At 37.7% G+C, this 23238-nt stretch overlaps 1 protein-coding gene and 1 long non-coding RNA gene across 2 annotated transcripts in view; both read right to left on the bottom strand.

Annotated features, from left to right (window-relative positions):
- Window positions 1–9859, bottom strand: part of LOC115222559 (sorting nexin-5) — a 99275-nt gene extending 89416 nt beyond the window's left edge. Inside the window, exon 1 of the mRNA XM_036511613.1 lies at window positions 9734–9859. Within this exon, the coding sequence (XP_036367506.1) occupies window positions 9734–9739 (6 nt within the window). The 5' untranslated portion in view covers window positions 9740–9859. The remainder of the gene's footprint in view (window positions 1–9733) is intronic.
- Window positions 9860–10284: 425 nt separating this feature from the next.
- On the bottom strand, window positions 10285–22874 carry LOC118767268. Its single transcript, XR_005003172.1, has 3 exons — window positions 22842–22874; window positions 20438–20441; window positions 10285–10396 (listed from the first exon to the last, which is right to left on the bottom strand). It is a non-coding gene; the product is annotated as an uncharacterized LOC118767268 (long non-coding RNA).
- Window positions 22875–23238: the final 364 nt, after the last annotated feature.

The following is a 23238-nucleotide window of genomic DNA, read 5'->3' as shown; positions in this document are numbered from 1 at the left end:
ATATACATACATACATACATACATACATATATATACATATAAATATATATACATATACATGTATACATATGCATATATATACATATACCTCTATATGTATACATCTATATATACTTACATATGTGAAGATGTATATATACATATATACATGCATATATATATTACATATATGCATTTATATAGTAAGTGATATAATAGTTTCAGTATTAATATTAAAAGTACTAAAACTGAAAGTATTTCACATTACAATAGAGATGTTATTGTTTCACTTTTGACATGTAATACTGAAATAGTGTAAGAAATGAGATTGTTCCGGGCTCACATTAGGCAAGAAGAGTCTCATAGAATAAGTAAGTACCAGACTTAAAAATAATAAGTACTGGGGTTGATTTGTTCAACTAAACCTTTCAAGGCAGTACTCCAGCATGGCTGCAGTCCAATGACTAAAGTAAGTAAAAGATAAAAAATATTATATACACATATCTATATTGATTGCTTGTAGGAACATTGTATTTCGTTTAGCCACCATAATATACTACCAATGTATTAAAGGTTTATAAGTCAATCCTGTGTCGCACTTTTGTGTTGTTTCAGATTTCTCATAGAATTTAGAGCCAGCATTGAAAACTACAGCATTTTGTATGCAAACACATCTATGTAAACAATGCAATTAAGACAGAAAAATAGATAATGAATGTATATGCATATTTCAAGAGTTATTGCTCCTTCTTCAGTATCACATCAAACTCATTAACTACCCAGCAATACATTGCTTAAATAGTAAGTAGAGCAGTGTATGTACATGCCAGTTGCAAGGATGTGTTTAATATGTAAATTGGTATCCCCAATAGTGCTACATGATGTAATTGAACACTAAGGGTCAATATAACTGACTATCCCCTATCCCCAAAATGTCAGGCATTGTGCCTGTAAGAGAAAGGATTATTACTTATACTCTCTTTAGTGCTTTCATTCTTGCTGAAATTTTTCAAAAATTGTGAATTGTTATGTGTATTGAGTGAGGGATGTCAGCTGTTTGTTGAAAATGCCAGGAATTCAAATACCTTTGATAAATTTGTTTGCTTGGGTGTGGGGGGTTGGACAAAGAATGTTTGGGACTGATCAGTTAAGATGTTTGATCCGTTTTGTGTGTGCATGTGCTTGAGTGACATAAATGTTTAAACAAAAGACAAGCAACTTTTCAGGAGGATTAACTTTTTAAGCAGTTTAGGCAGCAAAAAGGCCAGCTGTTTATTGATTTCCATGTATATAAAGAAATGTCAGCTATTTATTGAAAAATGAAACAGAAGACAAAAGATTTCTGATTGGTTGTTTTAGTTATAAAATATCTGGCTGTCTACTGGTTTCAATAAATTTTTAGCTTTAATCAGGGAAATCATTAAACAGTTGACTGGTTTTTGTTCAAGATATATGATTTTCTTTTATTTATATCATCATCATCATCATCATCATCATTTAACGTCCGCTTTCCATGCTAGCATGGGTTGGACGATTTTGACTGAGGGCTCGCGAACCAGATGGCTGCACCAAGCTCCAATCTTGATCTGGCAGAGTTTCTACAGCTGAATGCCCTTCCTAACGCCAACCACTCAGAGAGTGTAGTGGGTGCTTTTTACGTGCCACCAGCATGGGGTGTGTGCATGCATGAGATTGTTGAAAGCTTTTTTTTTTAGTTATTTGTTTCAGTAACAGCAAAAACATCAGCATCATTAATATGTGGTGATGGTTTGGTTATCTCAAAAACTTCTTTTGTAATAACATTTTCTGTGTTTCCACAGAGATTTTACACACTCAATTTTAGAAAAATGTTTTTCCATTTCCTTCTAGTGTTTTGAATCATCCCTTAGGCTTTTACAGAAAACCTGAGATTTGTTATCACAGATTTCTAGATATTCAGCCATGGGATCCTCTGTAAATCTGCCTGTTTAATCTGTTGTTTAAGTTATTGCTCATTCATAAAGGATGTTTTCAGTCTGACTGACCACATTTTCTTTGCAAGTGGGACAGGTTATGCAATATAAAATTTTTTTTGTATTGCAGTTTATGTTTGCATCTATTAGGAAAGAGTATCCACTTTTAAATCTTATTTTGGAGCTGTAGGACTGGAAACCTCACCAGAAGTAAAGGGCCAGTGACATCACACAAACAACTAAGGGGTCTTATTGGAAAGACAAGAGCAATTGAGGTCATGTGAATAGAAAGACAATTAGTGTAGGCCTCTTTTGCTTTGGGACTGTCACTCAAGATGGATATGGTTGCTGTGTGAGTTCAGGAAATTTTCCACTAGATTCTGGTAGGAGGTTAGGCAGATAGGGCACTCACAAACATATCCCATCTGGAAAAGATCAACATCACAAGAGGATCTGCAAGGTAAGTGAGTTACATTTTTCCCCCACAACCCCAAACTTCCTTGGCCTTTGTGCATTTTTTATCCCTTGTCTGGACAATATATGTCAACAAAAATGAAGATCAGTAATGATGCCATCAGACCCTTCTGTGATGAGAGATGTTATCACCTGGATTCAGATGATCAAGGTGGTGACCAGGTTGCAAGACATTGAGGAAATGGCAGGTTTCAAGGCTCCGAACTTGGAGAGAAATGCATTGGCACTGTACCTTGAAATGGAAAAAGTGGACTAACTGGATGTGGAGAAGATGGAACAGTGCTTACAGGGAATGTTTGTGGAAAGGTCACACTGTGTTTGCCAAACTTGGAAAGGCGAGATGTATGCAGCAGAAATTCGGAGATTAACCACACTCTTAGGGTTTACAGGGGAAGGCCTGGAAAAGTCTGAGTGGCTAGCATTTGTGAATGGCTTCCCCAACAAGATATCAGTGTGACTGCAACAGTTGCTAGGCAATGACATGATGCCTATGAGTGAACTCATCACTGAAGCTTGTGTCAATATGAAACACCAAGCAGAATGTTATGGTGCTACCAGCTATGGAAGCCTACGGCATCAGGTGGTGATCAAAGAATGACTAGGAGAGAAGATACTCTTCTCTTTGGGCACATATTAGCTTCCATTTACCGGGTCTGCCACTCTTACCCACTGCATCATAGTCACCATCCTCTCTTTCCCACTTTGTTCCCACAGCTCTCCTATCCAAAGAGAAGATAGGCCTATGCTTTAAGTGTTAGAACCTGCACATAGTAAGGGGCTGCAGGAAGCCAAAGCCCAAACCAATTCACTACTGATGCAAGTGGGCAGGACATATTATCAGCAACTGCAGTCAGGAAAATGATCAAAAGGCAACTGCTGTGCCACTAGCAATCCCTGCAAGCAAACAGAGGTACTTATAAAGTTGCTTCATATAATGGATGTCCCAGTTGTGGGGATGGTGTCAAAAGCCCTAATGGACACAAGTGGCACAATGACCTTAGTGACCCCAAAAGAGGTTAAATAGTGGAACAGAATGTGTAGTGTAAGACCAGTTGATGGCAGAGAAATTAGATGTAGAGGTAGCAGTGAAGTGGTGTGAGCAATTGTGGATTGACCATGAGGATCAAGTTGATGTGGTTGTGGGCATGAATATGATTGTCCACCTAGGAGGTGCCATAGGTAGTGAAGATAAGGTTACAATTGGTGTTGCAGAGGTATCGTGTGCTGTGAGTCTGTAATAGGTGAGTTAGGAGAGCCCTGAAGAGAAATGTGCTGCATACACCATAGTAGACAAGGATTTTCAGACTGTATTCAACAGCCATCACTGGACAATTGAAAGGTATTGTAAAAGAGAGTCCCCAACATTGAGAAATAAGGTGAGCTGTTATAAGTTTACCCTGAAATGAGATGCCAGGAGCAAGTTTGAGGGAGAGGTGGAAGGAGGAGGTACAGAGTGGAGTGTTGCTGCTAATGGCAGTGGTGCAGCCAATGAAAAACAAAGTTGGATCGGTACCAGACTTGTGAGAGCTGAACGATTTTGTACTGTTTCATACAGGCAGCAATGTTACTAATGTCTGGGGAGAAACATTGTGAAAATGGAGACAGATAACGAGAGCCTTCCACAATTGTCAACTTGAAGTTGGTATATCTACAGCTACATGTGGCTGAGAAACTATGGAAGTATCAGCTGGTAAGATATAAGGGCCAGACATACTGTTTGACTAGGCTGGGTTTGGGCCTGAATTCAGCTTCAAAGATCATGGCAATGTTTCTCAAATCTATTCTGGGAAAGGAGGACAAGGTGAAGAAAAGGCACCAGTTACTATATTGATGACATCTTAGTGAACGAGACTGTGGTGTCAGCAACAGAGGTCACAGGTCATAAAGAAGTTTGAACTAACCACAAAACTGCCAGAGGAGCTGGACTGGGGTTCATACTGTGAAGAGACAAGGCTGATATATTTTGGAGAAGAAATGAAATTCCAAAATTGGATACCAATATGAACAAGCAAGAACTGTTTCCAATGTGTGGGAAACTGTTAGTTTACTAAACAATTGCAGCTTGGATCCCAACAGCATATAGCTACATCAAGAGATAAAAGGATGGGATGAGCTGGGGGAATAAAGTGGGAGAGATAGGACAGTGGCTAAGAGAGGGGACGGTGGGTAAGAGTGGCAGACCCGGTAAGTGGAAGCTAATTTGTGCCCAAATGGAGAAGGGAACCACATGGTGTGATGCTAGCAGATTAGTAATAGAGAATATTCTGGAAATAGGGGGCACTGAGGTGAAGGACGCCATCTGGCTCAGGAAAATGGATGATTGCAACCACATCAACGTAGTTGAATTGGATACAATACCAAAAGGAGTGAATCTGGCCTTGATATAAGGCTGCATACTATCAAGAATTGAACAAAATAGGCCATTGTGTTTGCATGAGTAGGATAAGTGATCATTCATGAGAGGAGTATCCAAACAAAAGGAGAAGCAGAGATGTTAATAAAGCTTTACTGAGGGATTCTGGGAGAGCTAACTGCTGAATTCAGTCTGAAGTTAAGCATGGTCTTTGTGCCCTTGGTAAAGAAATAAGACATACATCCTAACCAAGGCTGGAAGTGCCAGAGAATTTGGAGTGGGGGATAGCTGCAGTGTGTTGGGTGAATGACTTGGAGTTAAAGAGAGACTGCCTACCGCACATCATGTGGGAGTGGACAGGACTCTATACCTAGCCAAGAAAGTTGTTACTAGATAGTGCATTCAGAAATTGGTTGGGAGTTGTGACAGATGTCAATCCACCAACTCCACTCCAGGAAACATCTCAGTGAAATATAATGGGAAACAATTGACAGTGGATGTGACTCACTACTGGCAGAGGATATATCTCTTGATGATTGACTGTGAACCAGGACAGATGGCAATATGGAAGGAAATCAAGATGGGGACTGCAGATGAAGCTGCACGAATCCTGAATGCAATATTCCTGGAGCAGAGCCCTGTGGGTGAATTACTGATGGACATCAGCACTGCATTTCACTTGGAGGTGTTGAAGGAAATGCTTGATGGATGGAACATGAATCACTTCTTCAGAGTAGCATATAGGCTGAGTGGAAATTGGATCATGGAGAGACACCATCACATGATCAAAGCCATGGTGGGGAGGGAACATATCTCACCAACTGAGGCAGTATTTTGGTATAATATGTCACCCAGTGAGGACAGGCTGGGGAGTTGGTGCCATGCAGAGCAACATACAGATATGAATGATGACATCTGTGTATGGTATCACAGTAAACTGGGAAGAGAGAGGGGCTGCCTTTGTGCAAAGTAGGGAATGAAGTCTAGGTCAAGCCTCCAAATGTTTGTTGCATGTTTCAATGGGGGAAAAGGAATAGTAACAACTGTGAATTCTCAAAATAACATGTCTCTAGATAGAATACCATATCATATCTTGGATGTTCACAGGATTGTCAAGTTGTTGGATGACAAAGGAGGAAGAAAGGATGCAAACAGCACTCCATCTCTGTGGAGATGACAAAGGGACAAGTATCTGCTAAGGTGGATGGTGAATTTTGACATAAAGAGAGATGATGAGGTTATCTTAGAAATCAGGAAGTCATGTGGGGCTGGGGCCTTGACAGAAGCAAAGGGTCAATGATGTCACATGAATGGTTAAGGCACCTTGTCAGGACAGGAGCAAGAAAAGTCAAGTGAGAGGGAAAACAACTAACATGAACCTTTTTTACTTTGGGGCTGTTGCTTGGGACTGATGTGGCCATGTGAGTTCAGAAAATTTGCCACTAGGTTAGGCATACTAAAGGTTAGACATGCAGAACATTCATAGTTATAGCCTAGATCGACATCAAAAGAGGATCTGTGAGGTAGGTGAGCTGTGTTTTTACCCCATTACACAGGATCCACTTTCCAAATAGTTGAAATGATTCCATATCTGCTGTCCCCACAAGCTATTACACGAAGTTTTGGGTTATCCTCTGGCATGAATAACATGAATTCTGGCCTTGTGAAATATTTCTTAAATCTTTTTTGCTTGACATTCACTATTCATTACACAATTTTCTTTGACAAGACCTCTCATTTTGAGGATTTGAAATAGGATTGGTAGATTTGCTTTTATGAAGGTGGATATATTTTTCATTCTTGGATCATGTGGGTTGAGAAGGGCAATAATATTCTTTTCAACTTTCTAGATGTCCTGAATTGTGATATGTGAATCCCTTTGCTTTTTTAATCCTACTATCTATTAGCTTCAGGAGGTAGTGTTGAAGTTGTAGAAAGCTTCTAAGTACAATGTGTCAAATTTTACATAATTTTAGATTGCCCACAGATACATCTCACCACACAATACAGAATATTCCATTTGATGTGTGAGGGATGGCAAGCGTAAGAATTGAAGTGCTGATATGTGTCTGTTTTCTTTGCAAAATATATTACCCTGGAGTTGTATACTTTTATGTGGATGTCTAAAAGTGGTAGGTTACTTAAATTAGGACAATTAGTTGCAGGACACAATCTCCAACATAACATTTATGTCATCTTTTAGATCTACTTTGTAAACCCTTATGCCCACTGTTCCACAGTTGTCTATGAGATGACATGGATTTCCTTAAACTCATTCCATTTATCATCCAATAAGAACGTAATCTAATGAGCTTCAACAGTAGTAACTTTTATATTAATATATTACAGACTTTGGACCAAGAAAATCATATTTCTTTAGACTAATATGTTTTTCTTGGTAACATTTTCTCTTTCTCTCACTGAAGTGACATTTCTCAAGTCGGTCTAACAGAGACTTTTAAGTATTTCTATGTTGCATTACCATAGCTTCTTATCTGTCATACACTGAACCACAACCCTTCATTGTAACATCCAAGCTTTACAATATATTTCTATCAAAAGGTCTTCCTTTGAATTTAACATGAATCATCATCTTCTGTTTTAATCTCTTTGAGTTAGTGATTGCTGCCTCAAAGAGCTTTTGCAACTGCATTACATTGTTACATGTACACAATACAAATTTCATGACATCCAACATCTAAATGATATGCAACCATACACTTTTCACACAGAGAACTTTTGTCAGACACTGTAAAGCAAGCACAATAAAGAAATACAGAACAAATGTATACAAAAATAGAGAACAAGAAATTTTCTCTATAAACATTCTACAAATATGTTACCTGAAGCACTTTTTACTAAAATGATATCTTCATTGTTAAAAACATTAATTTTAGCAAGAAAAAACAATGGACATTGGACATTTGACTGTTATTTCTCACAATATTTTTATTGATTGTGCTCGATTTTCATTTTTGAAACAGCGATGTTTTGCTTGAAACATTCCCGTTTTTCCATTTAGTTTATATATCATGTTTCTTTCATCTCTTATTTTCACTTGCTTTATGTACACTCATTCATATTGACTTGAATATTTACATGTCTTTATGCACTCGCTGTACACACCACATGCATACACATGATGGCAACTAACTTTTTCATTCGTTCTTTTCATGAAAATTTTAGCTCTGGGAGTAGTTCCTGATGGACACCTGATAGAACTTTTAAATTCAAGCTTTAGCAGAACTAACTCTCACATCAATTCTACAATCTTGCGGACTTGCTTTTGATGTCATCAGTTATTTTTGTACCAAGCTTGCATACACATGCTCTTTACACTATTATTTTGCCATTTGCAGTTTTTCTATCTGTTTTTGCAAGAATGTGTTTTTTATTATGGGAACCACATTCTTTGCTGCACTCTCTGTTAGTTTAGGCAACATATATGCATACATTTTAACGTGCCTCCAGTGGTTAGTTCCAGCTCTAAGTCAATGTTAAACTTTAAATCCTAACATCATTCTGTTGGGTACTGTATAAGAGGCATTTCATATTGTACTGCTTCATTTCTTCATTTATCAGACATCAGTTATGTTTTATACTAGTGAAAAAGTGTGGAGCTCGAGTTTGAAGTCACTATACATCTTACTTTGTGGTGAAATCTTGGAGTTTGTGTTGAAATTTTGGCTAGAATGCCATATGTGTGGCAGCAGGATTTCTATGACTTCACCAGCACTAATTTCTGGCTTCCTAATCTCCTTGGTTGTAATCCTTTGGATTCTTCTGTGTAGGGTGTAGTTGAGAAAGATATCAACTGCTCCATGCAGGCTGCAGCACCAAGGCCAAGCTGGTGGCCAAGATCAAGGAGGTGTTCAAAGATCTTCCCAGAGACACAGTGAGGAATGCCTGTGCCAGGTTCTGGAGCTGTCTTGAGGGCATCTACTTTGAGTAGAATGTTATCTCCTAGCAATAATCTAGTGGACATTTTCTGATTCTTTATAATACCTTGGATGGAATATTGAGTTTTCTTTTCCTTTAATGCACACTGTCAGATTTAGCCCGAATATCCTGAGTGCATATATATATCTTTCTAAGCTATCATCTGAAACAGCTCAGTATATCCATGAACTCACCAACTTACATCTTCTACAAAAAAATCTCTCAGATTTCTTCAGGTAACTATTTGGTGATGAAATTTCCAATTACCATTCTGAGAAATCAGATCAACATGATTTAATACAATAACTTCTTTGTTGCCCATAAGGCTATAATTGTACCGTTGGTCTTTCTGGCATCTCTGGTGCACTATTTTCCTTGTATTAATATATCTCAGATATTTACCAAAAGTATCAAAATGATGTACCAAATGTTTTCTGAGGGAACACTCATTTGCCAAAAGTATTATCTGGCTAGGATCTGGTAGGTATTACTAACTGGCTTATTGGACGAGATATTTTTACCAATGTATTTATACAGAGGAACGTTAAATTCTCTCTCTCTTTCTATATATATATTATATATATATATATATATATATAATGTATGTATGTATCTATCAAGCGCACACGCATAGGCACAGAATATTAAAAGTTTAAAGCTAGATGATGTTTCGAATGTATTCGCAGACCTGATGTACTTAAGTGGGCGTGTACTCAAAATTTTTTTATCAGTATTTTGCTTTACAAAAACCATTGTAAATACACGTATCTCAAAGAAATCCATTAATGAAGCAATACATATAGCGATATTATATGAAATAAACAATATGTGTATGTGTACAGAGAGTAAACAACAGGTGCAACGAAGAAAGGCAACGTAAACAGTACGAAGAGTGTTTAAATGTTAGTGTAAATATAGATTTGAAGAATTATTATTAAGAAAATATTAACAGACCACTTATTTATGTTCATATATACATTTCAGAATAAAAGGATTAAAAGAACGAAGGATCTATTAAGAGAATTTAACAACATACCTTCATTGTAAAAGTTGCTGTTGGGACAGAAAGTTTATAACTGTTAAGCGAAAAACTGAACCAACCGGGTTATTAGGGGAAGTAACTCTAGAGTGTTTGAACAAGAACATGTTTATCGAAATAAGTTCCTCGTGGCTAGATGACAATACTTACCTTTGAACTTCGACCTCTCCAATAGTTAAGAGTTAATTAAAGAAGATTGTCATCAGGCAATTATTTGTTATGTTCATGATAACTGTTTATATCAAAATATAAACTGCTACGGTAAATTAGTGGCGCATTAACTATGTTTTTGTTTCAATGCTTTATTACATTAGAAAATATAATTATTGTCATTTGACGTCCACGTTCCATACTAGCTTGGATTGGACGATATTTCAATAGATTTTAGCTAACACACTATGTATAGACGGATAGGCTTTTTCTTTTACATACATACGTATATACATAGTTGCTTTCTCGTCTACGAGCAAAATCATTGCTAGAAAGAAGCAGTGATGCAATGTAAAGCCCTTGTGTGGCTCTTGAGTCTGGTCAAAAACGAACACATTCTATTGCATAATGCACAGCTGTGCTGGCTGTCAGAAGAAACAGGTGCCACAGTACGAACTCTTTTGACATGTCTTTTCAATCCTCCAACTGAAAGGCACACCTTTCCACAGGCTGCACATGTTCTGTTGGGAACAATAGCCTTATCACCATTTACAGTAGTGTGAGTTCTCTGATGACTGACCAAGCCTGCACAATCAAGCATTTTCTCCCACAAATCACACAAACAAAAAAGTAACACTCCCTCATTTTCCGTAGGTTCATTCCTTCTAAGCCTTCCCTTAATCTTCTCATGCTGCATTGTCTCTCTTTCAAACTTTGAACAACTACTTCCTCCATCCATTTTGGTCTTGTGTCTCCCTCTCCCTATCAACAACTGAAACTCCTGTGTCATACATACATACATACATACATACATACATACATACATACATACATACATACATACATACATACATACATACATACATACATACATACATACATACATACATACATACATGCATACATACATACATATATACATACATACATACATGATGGCTGCCCCCTCGTTATCGAGTATGGCCATTGCACGAAGCTTATCTGGTATTGGTGCTGTGATTGAATGTGACTTTTTAGCCCAGCTAAAGATCTACAATGTCTTGTACATAATTGGCAGCTAAAACATTTACCGGTAATAGCCAGCTGTAGTTGTAACTGTGCTTCATGTACCTTTGCATGTCGTTTAAGTCCTCCTGCCGAATTACACTCTCTTCCACATACCTGACAGATATGATAAGTATACATACATACATACACACATACATACATACATACATACATACATACATACATACATACATACATACATACAATACACATATACATACAGACAGACATACAAACATATACATAAACCGCTGTACTTAGCTTTTGTTGACTTGGAGAAAGCTTTTGACAGGATCCCCTGATCCCTTATCTAGGGGTCAGTGCAGAAACTAGGGACAGACAAGTGGCTAGTGAGAGCTGTACAAACTATGTACAGAGACACTACTACCAGTAAGGTGAGTATTGACAAGTACAGCAAAGAATTCAGGGTACAAGTAGGGGGTTCACTAAAGAGCGGTCCTAAACCCCCTCTTGTTCATCATAGTCCTCCAAGCAATAACAGAGGAATTTAAGACAGGCTGCCCCTGGGAGCTCCTCTAATCTGATGACCTTGTTCTTATAGCTGAATTACAATCAGAACTAGAGAAGGTGTTCCTGGTATAGAAGCAAGGCCTAGAATCGAAGGCCCTTAGCATTAACCTAGCAAAAACCAGAGTCTTAGCAAGTAGGAAGGGATACAAATCATAAGTCCCTTCAGGTAGATGGCCCTGCTTGATCTGTTGGAAAAGTGTAGGTAGTAACTCTATAAGGTGCACCCGGTATAAGCTTTGGACACATAAAATGTGCAGCCATATAAAAGGAAGGATAACGGAAAATAACTTTTGTGTGTGGTAGATACACAGGTACAATAAACACCAAATATGTACAGAAAATATACTCCATCAACTGCCATGAGGGTAAGCTAGAGGTAGTAGATAGCTTCCATTACATAGGTGATCAAGTTAGTAGCAGAAGTGGATGCTTCAAGAGTATAGCTGTCAGAATAAGATTAGGCTAACCAAAGTTTAAAGAGCTCCTGCCTCAGAGTGAAAAGCAGATTGTATGATGACTATGTGTGTGAACAACTATGCTGCATGGCAGTGAAACATGGGCTGTGACAGTTGAGAAGATGAGTAGGTTTGAAAGGAATGGAGTCAGTATGCTTTGCTGGATGTGCAATGTCAGTGTGCATGTTTGACAGAGTGTAAGCATCTTGTGAGAAAAGTTAGGCATAAGATGCATGCACTAGTATGGTCATGTGATGCATAATTACAAGGATAGCTGTGTAAAGAAGTGTCAATCCATAACTGTGGAGGAACCAGTAGTAGAGGCAGACCCAGGAAAACTTGAGATGAAGTGGTGAAGCATGATCTCCGAACTTTGAGCCTCACAGAGGCAATGACTACTGACCAAGACCTTTAGCGATACACTGTACTTGAGAAGACCCATCAAGCCAAGTGAAATCACAGTTGTGGATGATGCTGGTGTCACATAACTGGCACCCATGCAGGTGGCACAAAAAAGCACCTTTCGAGCATTGAGACTCATGGAGGCAAAGTGGTTGAGCTGCTTTCAGATGTTGGGCCTCAGAAAGGCAATGACTGAGACCTTTGGCATTATGGTGTGCTTGGGAAGATCCATCAAGCCAAGTAAAATCACAGTCATAGCAGATACCAGTGTCATGCAAATGGCACCCATGCTGGTGGCACATAAAGACACCTTTTGAGTACTGGGTCTCATGGAGGCAAGGACCGAGACCATTTGCCATTATGCTGGGCTTCAAGCATTGGGCCTCACAGAGGCAATGACTGAATCCATTTGGCATTATGCCGTGCTTGCGAAGAAGACCCATCAAGCCAAGTAAAACCACAGTTGTGGAAGATCCTAGTGTTGCACAAATGACACCCATGCCGGTGGCATGTAAAAGCACCCATTACACTCTCATGATTGGTTGGTATTAGGAAGGGTATCCAGCTGTAGAAACCATGCCAAAACAGAGTGAAGTCTGGTGCAGCTTGCCAATCCTAGTCAAACTGCCCTACCCATGCCAGCAAGGACAATGGACATTAAATGATGATGATGATGATGATGATACATACAAACACAAATACCCTGTTGTTGACGTTGCAATTCCAATAACAGAACTTTGGATCTAGGTTAGAAACCAGCTCTTTATTGGCAAGCAATCTTGAAATAAAACTGAACAATGACATACTTACACACATACACATGCACACACTAATGCACTATAACTAACAATGAAATCAGGACATTAACACACTACAGCTGATCATGCAAAATTGTGATATAATTGTGCTATAATTGATTAATTTGATTTTACAGCTTCAAACATTACTTTATAACTGGCTGAGTGAAACTGTGAAAGAAAAACCAACTTATTGCACAGGCTGTGTGAAACTTTGATATTTATTTACTGCAACTGATTTTTTGCAGCTGCAATATCAGTGACCTACATCCACATGAAGCTGTGATATTATTGTAGTACAATCGATTATGTGAAGCCATGATATTATGTCCAATATACTATAATTGATGGTATGAACTGCAATACCAATGTAGTAGAATTGACTGTATCAAGTTGTGATACCATTGTACTACAAGTGATGATGGTATGAAGTTGTGATAACAATGTACAACAGCCGATTGTGTGAAGGTATGATCTCAATATTACTACTTTTGATTGTATGAAGCTAAGGTATTCATATACTTTAAGTGATCATGTGAAGCAGTGATATCAATGTGTTACGACTGTGGGAAACAATATCAAATCAATATACAACTGATTCACTGAAGCTGAAATATTAAATGTATTACAACTCATGTTGTAAAGTTGTGATTCTGGTATCCGACAACTGATATGAAGTTAGTGAAGTACAAATAACTGTGTGGAGCTGTGATAATGATGTACTAATGATGATAGTATGAAGCTGTTATTTTTAGTCAATAAATTACAACTGAGTTCATTGTTTTACTACAACAGATTGTATGAAGCTGTAATATCAATGTCTTTTTACTGATTTTGTGGAACCTTGGATATAGTACATGATTGTAACTTAACTTTAGTTCTGTGCAATCCAGAGCCAATATGTGTGTCAGCCTGGTAAGGAATCCAAAATAATTTCAGAGATAAAACATAATAAAAACAAACAGGTTTGAGCAAGAAGGGTTCAATATTTCATAGCATGGTCCAAGAAAGAAAATTGACAGGAGAATTGAATATTCAGTTATGATTCTACACTATTTAATTTTTTTTATATATTGCTTTATTGGAAAGTTCTGTTTTTCCTTTCCTATATAAAATACCCATGTGCTAGCTTTTGTTTGTGTTTTTGAGCTCTTTTGGAATATTTCTACATGAATAGCTTGAAATCAATGATGAAATCAGGAACTGATGTCCTTGGAAGTCTTATATACAACTGATTTTTCATTTATAAATAATATTAACATTAGGCCTCACCGAGGCAATGACCAGTGACCGAGACCTTTGGAAATATGCTGTGCATGAGAAGACCTGGCAGGACAAGTAAGTCCATAACCCGTAGCCTTTGCCGGGGATGTAGCCAACCCACTTATGCATACCTTTCCTTCTTTGGACATAAAACTCTGTTTGCGAAGACCTGTTGAGGCAAGAGAAATCGAAAATGAATTCGAAATCTAACCACATCCAACGACTAGCACCCATGCCAACCTCCCTTCATTGGACACTAAACTCTGCTTGCGAAGACCTGTTGGGGTGAGTGATATCGAAATTGAACCAAATTCGATGACTGGCACCCAGTCGTTGCCAGTGCTGCTGGACTGACTCCTGTGCAGGTGGAAAGTAAAGAAACACCATTTTGACCCTGTGCTTCAGGAGACCTATTGAGTCAAGTACATCAACATCAAAAATCAATGGAAATTGTAGTTGTGATCCCTGTGCCGGTGGCACATAAAAGGCACCATCTGAACGTAGCTGATGCCAGTGCAGCCTTGACTGACTTCCATGCCGGTAGCATGTAAAAAGCACCAACTGATCATGGCTGTTGCCAGCCTTGCTTGGCACCTGTGCTGGTGGCACGTAAAAAGCACCCACTACACTCACGGAGTGGTCAACGTTAGGAAGGGCATCCAGCTGTAGAAACACTGCCAGATCAGACTGGAACCTGGTGCAGCCTCCTGGCTTCCCAGACCCCGGTCGAACTGTCCAACCCATGCTAGCATAGAAAATGGACGTTAAACGACGGTGATGATGACAATGATGATTAACTATAAATTTAACAAGAGACATATCCATTGTCTTTCTTTGGACTTGAGGACAATATATGCAGAATCAAAGTTCTGAGTGACTCTGAAACAAGAAACATTTCAGTAAATAACATGGTATTTGTGACCTGTATGCTATCACTATGGAAAATGTTGAATGCATAAATATTTCAAACTTTCAGATTCATAACAGTATGGTGATTGTGGGTTTTGGTTGGTGAAGGAGATGGGGAATATATATATATCATCATCATTACATCATCATCATCATCTGTTAATATAGGTTTTCCATGCTGGCATGGGTTGGACTGATTCACCAAAAATGATAAATTAAGGTTTGCTATTTTGGATGTTATATCAGAGGTCATAATGCCATGAAGATGAATAGAAGAGAGGAGCAAGCAGCTAGCCAACAAAGATCATGCAACTATAGAATTCATGAGAACTGTCCACCAGATAATAACTGTTTGGCTTAAGTCAATAGTTTACAGTGCAATGGTTCACAGTGCTATGGCTTTGTTAAAGTTTATATGATTCTTACAGGAGACAAGTCCTTATGAATTCAAAATTACCTAGTCTATTGTACATAATGCACAACCTTACAGGAATGGGACCTTTGAATCAAAGATATATGGTAACCTTTGAGCAAAAAATAAAATTTTGATGAAAGGCACCAATAATTTAAGCAAAAGAAATGAATGTAGTTAAATATCTTCTATGCAAATACAAGCTTTCTTGAATTTTATTCTAGTTCAGAAAAGAAACCTTGGTTTTTAAAATGTTTAATTAATAGGTTTTATTGATATATGTCTTAATGTGTGTGTATGTAGGAAGAATTTTATATATATATCGGAAGAATCTTATTACTTTCTTCCAAAGAAAGGGCTTACTGATAATGATAGAAAGTAACATTAATAATATAGATTTTTTAGACATTATCTTACATTTGCAATTAGATTAAAAACCCTACCATAAGCTCAATGAAAAGCTACTTTATATTAACAAAGAATCAAACCATCCACCTGTAATTCTTAAGAATCTAGTTAGTAATATAGGAAGGTGCATATCATCCATATCTTCAGATGAAATAGCATTTCAAAATGCCACACCATATTATAATAATGCATTAAAGAACAGTTGATTCTCAGAGAAAATTCAGTATAGTCAAACTACTTCTAGCCATAATAGAACATGTAGAACTAGAACTAGGAAAGTTTTGTGGTTTAATCCAGCATTTAACATTGCTGTAAAAACAAATATAGGTAGTTTCTAAACATTTTCAAACTAGCCATGAGTTCTATAGAATTTTTAATAGGAGAACAGTGATGACTAGCTGTTCTTGTTGCAAAAACTTCACCTCTTTAATTAATCAACACAGCACAAAAATCATTAGAAGCAACCACAGTGCTGAGTTTAACCAGAAGAATTGCAATTTTAAAGATCAGAGTTGCTGTCTGTTAGAAGGAAAATGTCTTGAGAAAGGAATAGTTTATAGAGCTAAAGTACAAATAGATGGCTCACAACAATATAAAACATACACAGGAGCTTCAAGGAATTCCTCCAAGACTAGGTTTTATTCCCACTGAAATTCTTTTCAATGCCCCAAAATAGGTCAGCAACAAGTCTTGCAAAACACATCTGGCAACTGAAGGAAATGATACCTGTCCTTTCAATATCAGCTGGGCAATTTTGGAGAAAGCAGCACCATATAAACATGGGGCATATAGATAACCAATGAGATGAAATCTCTGCCTCTCTGAAAAATTCTTCATTGTGTTCTAGGAATAACATGCATTGAACCAAAGACGAGAGCTTTTAAATTCTTGCAGGCACACTACAAAGTTTAAAATGTCAAAAAATATCATATGAATAATTTTTTGTCTTTTGAAAAATTTTGCATTTGAATTTGGCTTTTATACCTAAAATATAGACATCTTGTAGTATTACAATGCTGGTACATATTTTGCCTTCATATTTTACATTTGAATTTTACAAAAGCCTTCAATTCATTTGCAAATTTAAATTCAAATTCAAATTTTACCAAGGTTAAATATTTACGCATTTTTACTCATTCTCCTTTTTAAATTTGAAATTTATATATTTTTTAAAATTTATATATTTAAACTACACTTACACCTGACAGTTTTCAATACATCTGTATGTGTATATACATTATGGTGTATCTATGTATCTTGATGTGGATATATGTATGTAGATATATATATCTACATATATGCTTAATTGTATATTTGTATGCATGTCTACATGTGTGTTACTATTGTATATATGTACGTATTTCTGTACATATATATGTCTGTTCTATATGTGTGCATTTGCAAGCTTACAGAAGTATCTAACATTTGTTAGATACTTTTTGGGAACGCCAACTTCCAAATCATTTATCTCTCTCTATCTATTTTTTCTCTTTCTCTTTCTATTTTTCTTTCTCCGACCACTTATCATTTTCTTATTTTCTTTTTTGTTTTCTTTTTCTAGCTTGTAACACCTAAGTTGTATATTTAGAAATACGCATGGAGATGCATTATATGTGTATATACATGTACATAGATACTTATATTATGTATTAGTATATATGTATATATATATATATATATATATATATTATATATATATATATATATATATGTTTTGCCTGTGTTTGTTTGTATATGCATGTAGGCATGTACCAACATTTGTATGTTTAGTGTATATATGTATGTATAGATTTTTTGATATGTATATATATATATAGCTAAGTGTATATGTATTTTTATGATGTTAGTTCTATCTAAATGTTTTTATTTTAAATAGGCATATCTTTTTAATTAATTTAAATTCATTTTACCATTAATTAATTTTTCCTGGACATACAGAATTTTTCCTTCCACTAAAGCTAATTTTCGATTTAAGCTTTTCTTTGATTTTCATATGATTTTAAATCGTAATTGTAATTTCATGTAACTGGTTATTGAAAAGACCGTTAGTTGAAAGGAAAAATGAAACAAAACCATTTTCATATGTAACCAATGAGATGAAATCTCTGCCTCTCTGAAAAATTCTTCATTGTGTTCTAGGAAAAACATGCATTGAACCAAAGACGAGAGCTTTTAAATTCTTGCAGGCACACTACAAAGTGCTTATACATATATTTATACATATATTTATACATATAACCTTATTTTTGTTCCATTCTCAACCAAAACTGTCTGATGAATGGGAATGTGAAACTCCGAATAACAGTTTTTGTGATGCTTTTACAGCTTTATTGATAAAGTATATATATATATGTCTATACATATGTATGAACGTTCAGGGCGCTATTTCCTTTTGATGGTAATAAAAGACTGCTCTCAGAGTAAAAGGCAGATTATATGATGCTTGTATATGAACAGTACTGTGAAATCTGAGCCACAAATGCAGATGACATCTGTATACAGAAGCGCTGATCCCTAAAAGTGGATAGAATTTGTGAAAGAGGTAAATCCAAGAAGGCATGGGATGCAGTGGTGAAATGACCTCAAGATGTCGAATCTCATGGAGATGATGATAAAACACTAAGATGATTGGTAATTTGCTGTGCTCAACAACACCCATCCATCTAAGCAAAAAATGAGATTCTAAAATCATATGTATGCCCTTGAACCCAATCTATCTCTGACTTGTCTCTTCTCAGCAACTTGTCTACGTAACACCTAAACCTCATCACTCTTCTGACTAAAGGGTAAAGACCCCCTTCGGTCATGAATGACCATGGGATTGCACCTAGAAAGTTACCCTCCTAGACACAAGTCCGGGCAAGGTTGTTTATGGAAGACCAGCAGTCGCCCATGCATACCAGCCTCCCCTCTCCACGCCACCAGTGTTATCCAAGGGAAAGACAAAGGTTGATACAGCTTGGCACCAGTGACGTCGCAACTCATTTCTACAGCTGAGTGAACTGGAGCAACATGAAATAAAGTGCTTTGCTCAAGAACACAACACGCAGCCCGGTCCGGGATTCGAGCTCACAACCTCATGATCGTAAGCTCGACGCTCTAACCACTGAGCCATGCGCCGCTATTTAATCAGCTGCTTTAATTGTATGATAGCTGAAGTGAACAAATTTCATTCCCATCATTTTGCATTCCTACTCACCCTTCCTGGGACCATTTACTGTAGCTCTTAATTTCTAAGAATCATCCCTTACTCTCTTATTTTTCCAATCTTTCACTTCCAATTTTCCCTCATACACTGCTTCATTCTGCCATCTCATCCCCTATGTACTTCTGATCTCAACTTTGGCACTGTGCATTTATTACTCACTGCCTACACTCCACATCACCTACACCACCTTCTTATTGCCTCTACCTTCTCCCTCCAAAAATTTATATTTTCCATTAACCATGCTTCCACTTATGTTCACCATATGCTGCATTCATCTCTCTCTCTCCATCTCTATCCATCTGCTATTCTTTTTTCACACTCTCACAAACTTATCTACTCATTTACATGTCCAGCCCTCTGGACTACTTCTCATATATTCACCTTCTCTTATATTCACCTTGAGGGTATGCTCTGAGACCTCTTCACACTCTTCTCTCTCTTTCCAGCTGAGTTAGCTATATATCTATTCTATTGAAAGACACTTGTTTCTGTCCTTTTGTCATATTTTATTCTTTCATTACCTGGTATAAAGCCACCTCCCTCAATAATGTACCTTTAGTTGACGAGGTCTTGCCATACAAGTTATTTGGTAACTTCACTACTGCCACTGTCACTTATATAGCACCAAGAACACACCATGTAAAGGTTGGTATTAGAAAAGGCATACAGTCTAGGAACCATGCCAAAGCAGACATTGGAAGCTGGCACTGTCTTTTGGCTTATCAGCTCCTGTCAAACCATCCAACTCATGTCGGTATGAAAAACAATGATGATTATATATATATTATTAGTCAATCTGTCATCAATAATGACCAAGGGCAGTACATGGGAGATGGGTCACAGTGTGTCCAGCTGTAGCTGATCAGTCTAATGCATGCTCGGAAGGCTCTGCTACAGATCTGCAAGGACTGAAGGGAAGGAGTTGGCTCTGGACTTGCTCAGTTCATGTTTCCTTTGTGCCCCTGCAATCCTGTTCTGATTGTCGGCATTGGCACCTTTGTTGCCGTAGCTTCATCAGGTCTTGTTTTTGCATTTCCCAAGGTGTCAGGGTTGATCTCAAAGCTCTTCAGTGAGACTTTGAGCATATCCTCGAAGCACTTCTGTCCACCTTGTCTGCACTTGCCTTCTGTCAGTTTGCAGTAAAACAATCTCTTGTGGAGTCATATATCAGGCGTTCAAACAAGGTGGCGCCTGATCACCTGACTTGCACTCTCCTCAGCAGTGTCTAAATGCTTGGCAGATCAACTCAAGAGAGAACCTCTGTGTCATGGACTTTGTCTTGTCAGGTGATTTACAACAGCTTTCTCAGGTAGTTTATGTGGAAGCAGTTAGCTTTTTGGCATGGTGTTCATAAACCATCCAAGTCTCACAGGTGTACAGTAGTGTAAGCAGTACAACTGCTTTTTATATCTTCAACTTGATAACAAGCCTAATATCGACTTGATGACAAACCTCTCCCAAATTGATTCACATAGCTGCACGAATGCTGAGCTTCCTTTGGCAATGCATTTAACAACTTGATTGTCATTGTTCACAGATCTGGAAAGTCTACTGCTGAGGTACTTGAACTTAGCAACAACCTTCAAGATTTACCTTCACAGTGATAGTTAGTTCCACATACAGCTTCTGAGCAAGAAATTTTCCACTCCTCTGAGCTTTGCCTGCACCTTACTTTTTGTGATGTTATCGGCTGCTTTCTTGGAAGCTGATATGCTGTCTTGCTAAGATAATCTGTTGGTTTCACACTTTTGAATTTCTTAATCATTGTGTTGAACTAGTCGTGGTGTTTACATGTGTTCTGGCCCAGATGAGTGAGTGCAGTGTTGTACACCACACCTTTAGACACCACTCAGTCTTTCCTGCTCCCTTTGTTCAAGCATCAAATTGGCTTCACTTGCTGTCCAAGTCCTCACTGAGATTCTGTTTCACATTGTGCCATTCAAATTTGCTGATGCTTAGTTGTTTGTTTGCCAGCTTCCCTTATCGTCACTGCTTGGGCTGGATGTCAAGTTTTGCATGGATGAGTCTGAGATCAGTCCACCATTCTGCACTACACATAGCCTTTGTTACCTTAACATCCCTCCTGTCCCATCTCCTGACTATGACAGAGTCAATTAGATGCTAATGCTTGCTGTGTGAAAGCATCAAGCACATCTTTTCGCAGTTGGAAAGGTACAACACTGAAGCTCAAGAAGATTTATGACAAGTATGTTCCAATTTTCTTAGTGCAAGACCCTATTTGTTTTGTTCAATCTTCCAAGAATGTCATTTTAAAGAACTAACAAAAAAGACCATTTTCAAATTCTTCATTTCTTTACTCAATCCTTTTTGCCTCTTGCTGTTCAGTACATGTTTAATTTTTCATGAAGCCCTTGTACAAGTCTGAATAATATCAAAATGTGATAACTATCTTGCATCAGATCTTTTCCTAAAGATGATACCAGTATATTTCATTGATGTGTAGAAGTACGCAAAAGGAATACGGACACTGAACAAAATCAAGGAATTTTACAATCTCTAGAGTAGTGCTTCTTAAAATGGGAGGAGGTGGAAAATGTTTTATAGATATTGAGTGCAGAGGACAGTGGAAGAGCAATAGATACATCTTTTAATTGTCCTACCTCTTAAAAATATTTTCAGTTATTATTTTGTGTAAACCATCTGATGATATTAGGAAACCAAAATGTCCTTTGACTATGTACAAGAAGTATTTTAATGGCAAGCAATTTGTTGGCAGCTTTTTTTTTTGTAGTGTATGTAAGTTTTTCTTACTAGGGGACCATTGAAAGACTGTTTGTAAATGAAAGGGCGCAATAGTATAAATCATGGTGGTGCTCCAGCATGATGGCAGCTGCATGGCTGAAATGCATCCAGCATACACAGACACACAAACCTTTAGACACACACACATCAATGTACACATAACCACATACACTCACATACTCAAGCACATGCGCGTACACACATTAAAATGAACACAACCTGACGTACTTCTCCACGGTCACACACACACACACATATATACAATACACGCACACACACATACACACGTACATACACACACACCAGCACAGATGCCCACATATACCTCCAACAAACGATACTCATGCAGATACGCACACACTTATACACACATGAGCACAGACACACACACACATACACGCACGTAAGCGCACACACGCACACAAGCACACGCACGCACATTATGCCCACACAACTCAAAACCCCCACACACACACACATATACATTCACACAGACACACACATACATACACATATACATACATACATACATACATACATATATATGGGGTTGGCTGTATTACAGGCGTGTGTCAGTGTATGTATGTGTGTGCCTGTGGATTCACATACACCCACACCAATTTTTTTTCCATCAATCTTTCAATTATAACGTGTGTGCGTGCATACATATATATATACACACATATAAACCTCTACATTTGTACACACATGCACATGTATACATACATTCACTCGCACGCACACACACACACACACACACACACACACACACACATATATATATATATATACAATACACGCACACACACATACACACCTACATACACACACACCAGCACAGATGCCCACATGTACTTCCAACAAACAATACTCATACAGATACGCACACACTTATACACACATGGGCACAGACACACACACACATACACGCACGTAAGCGCACACATGCACACACACGCACATTACGCCCACACAACTCAAAAAAAAAACCCACACACACGCATACACAAATTCACATACACACCGATACATATACATACACACAATATATGCCTACACGCGCACACACACATACGTATACACATATAGGCACAGACACACACACATAAACATGCGCACACATATGCACGCGCACACGCACACACCCAAAACTCACA

The sequence above is a fragment of the Octopus sinensis genome, linkage group LG20 (genome assembly GCF_006345805.1).
Source record: "Octopus sinensis linkage group LG20, ASM634580v1, whole genome shotgun sequence".
Lineage (NCBI taxonomy): Eukaryota > Metazoa > Mollusca > Cephalopoda > Octopoda > Octopodidae > Octopus > Octopus sinensis.
Note: the sequence above shows the minus strand (reverse complement) of the source record. Positions and strands in the feature narration are given on the sequence as shown.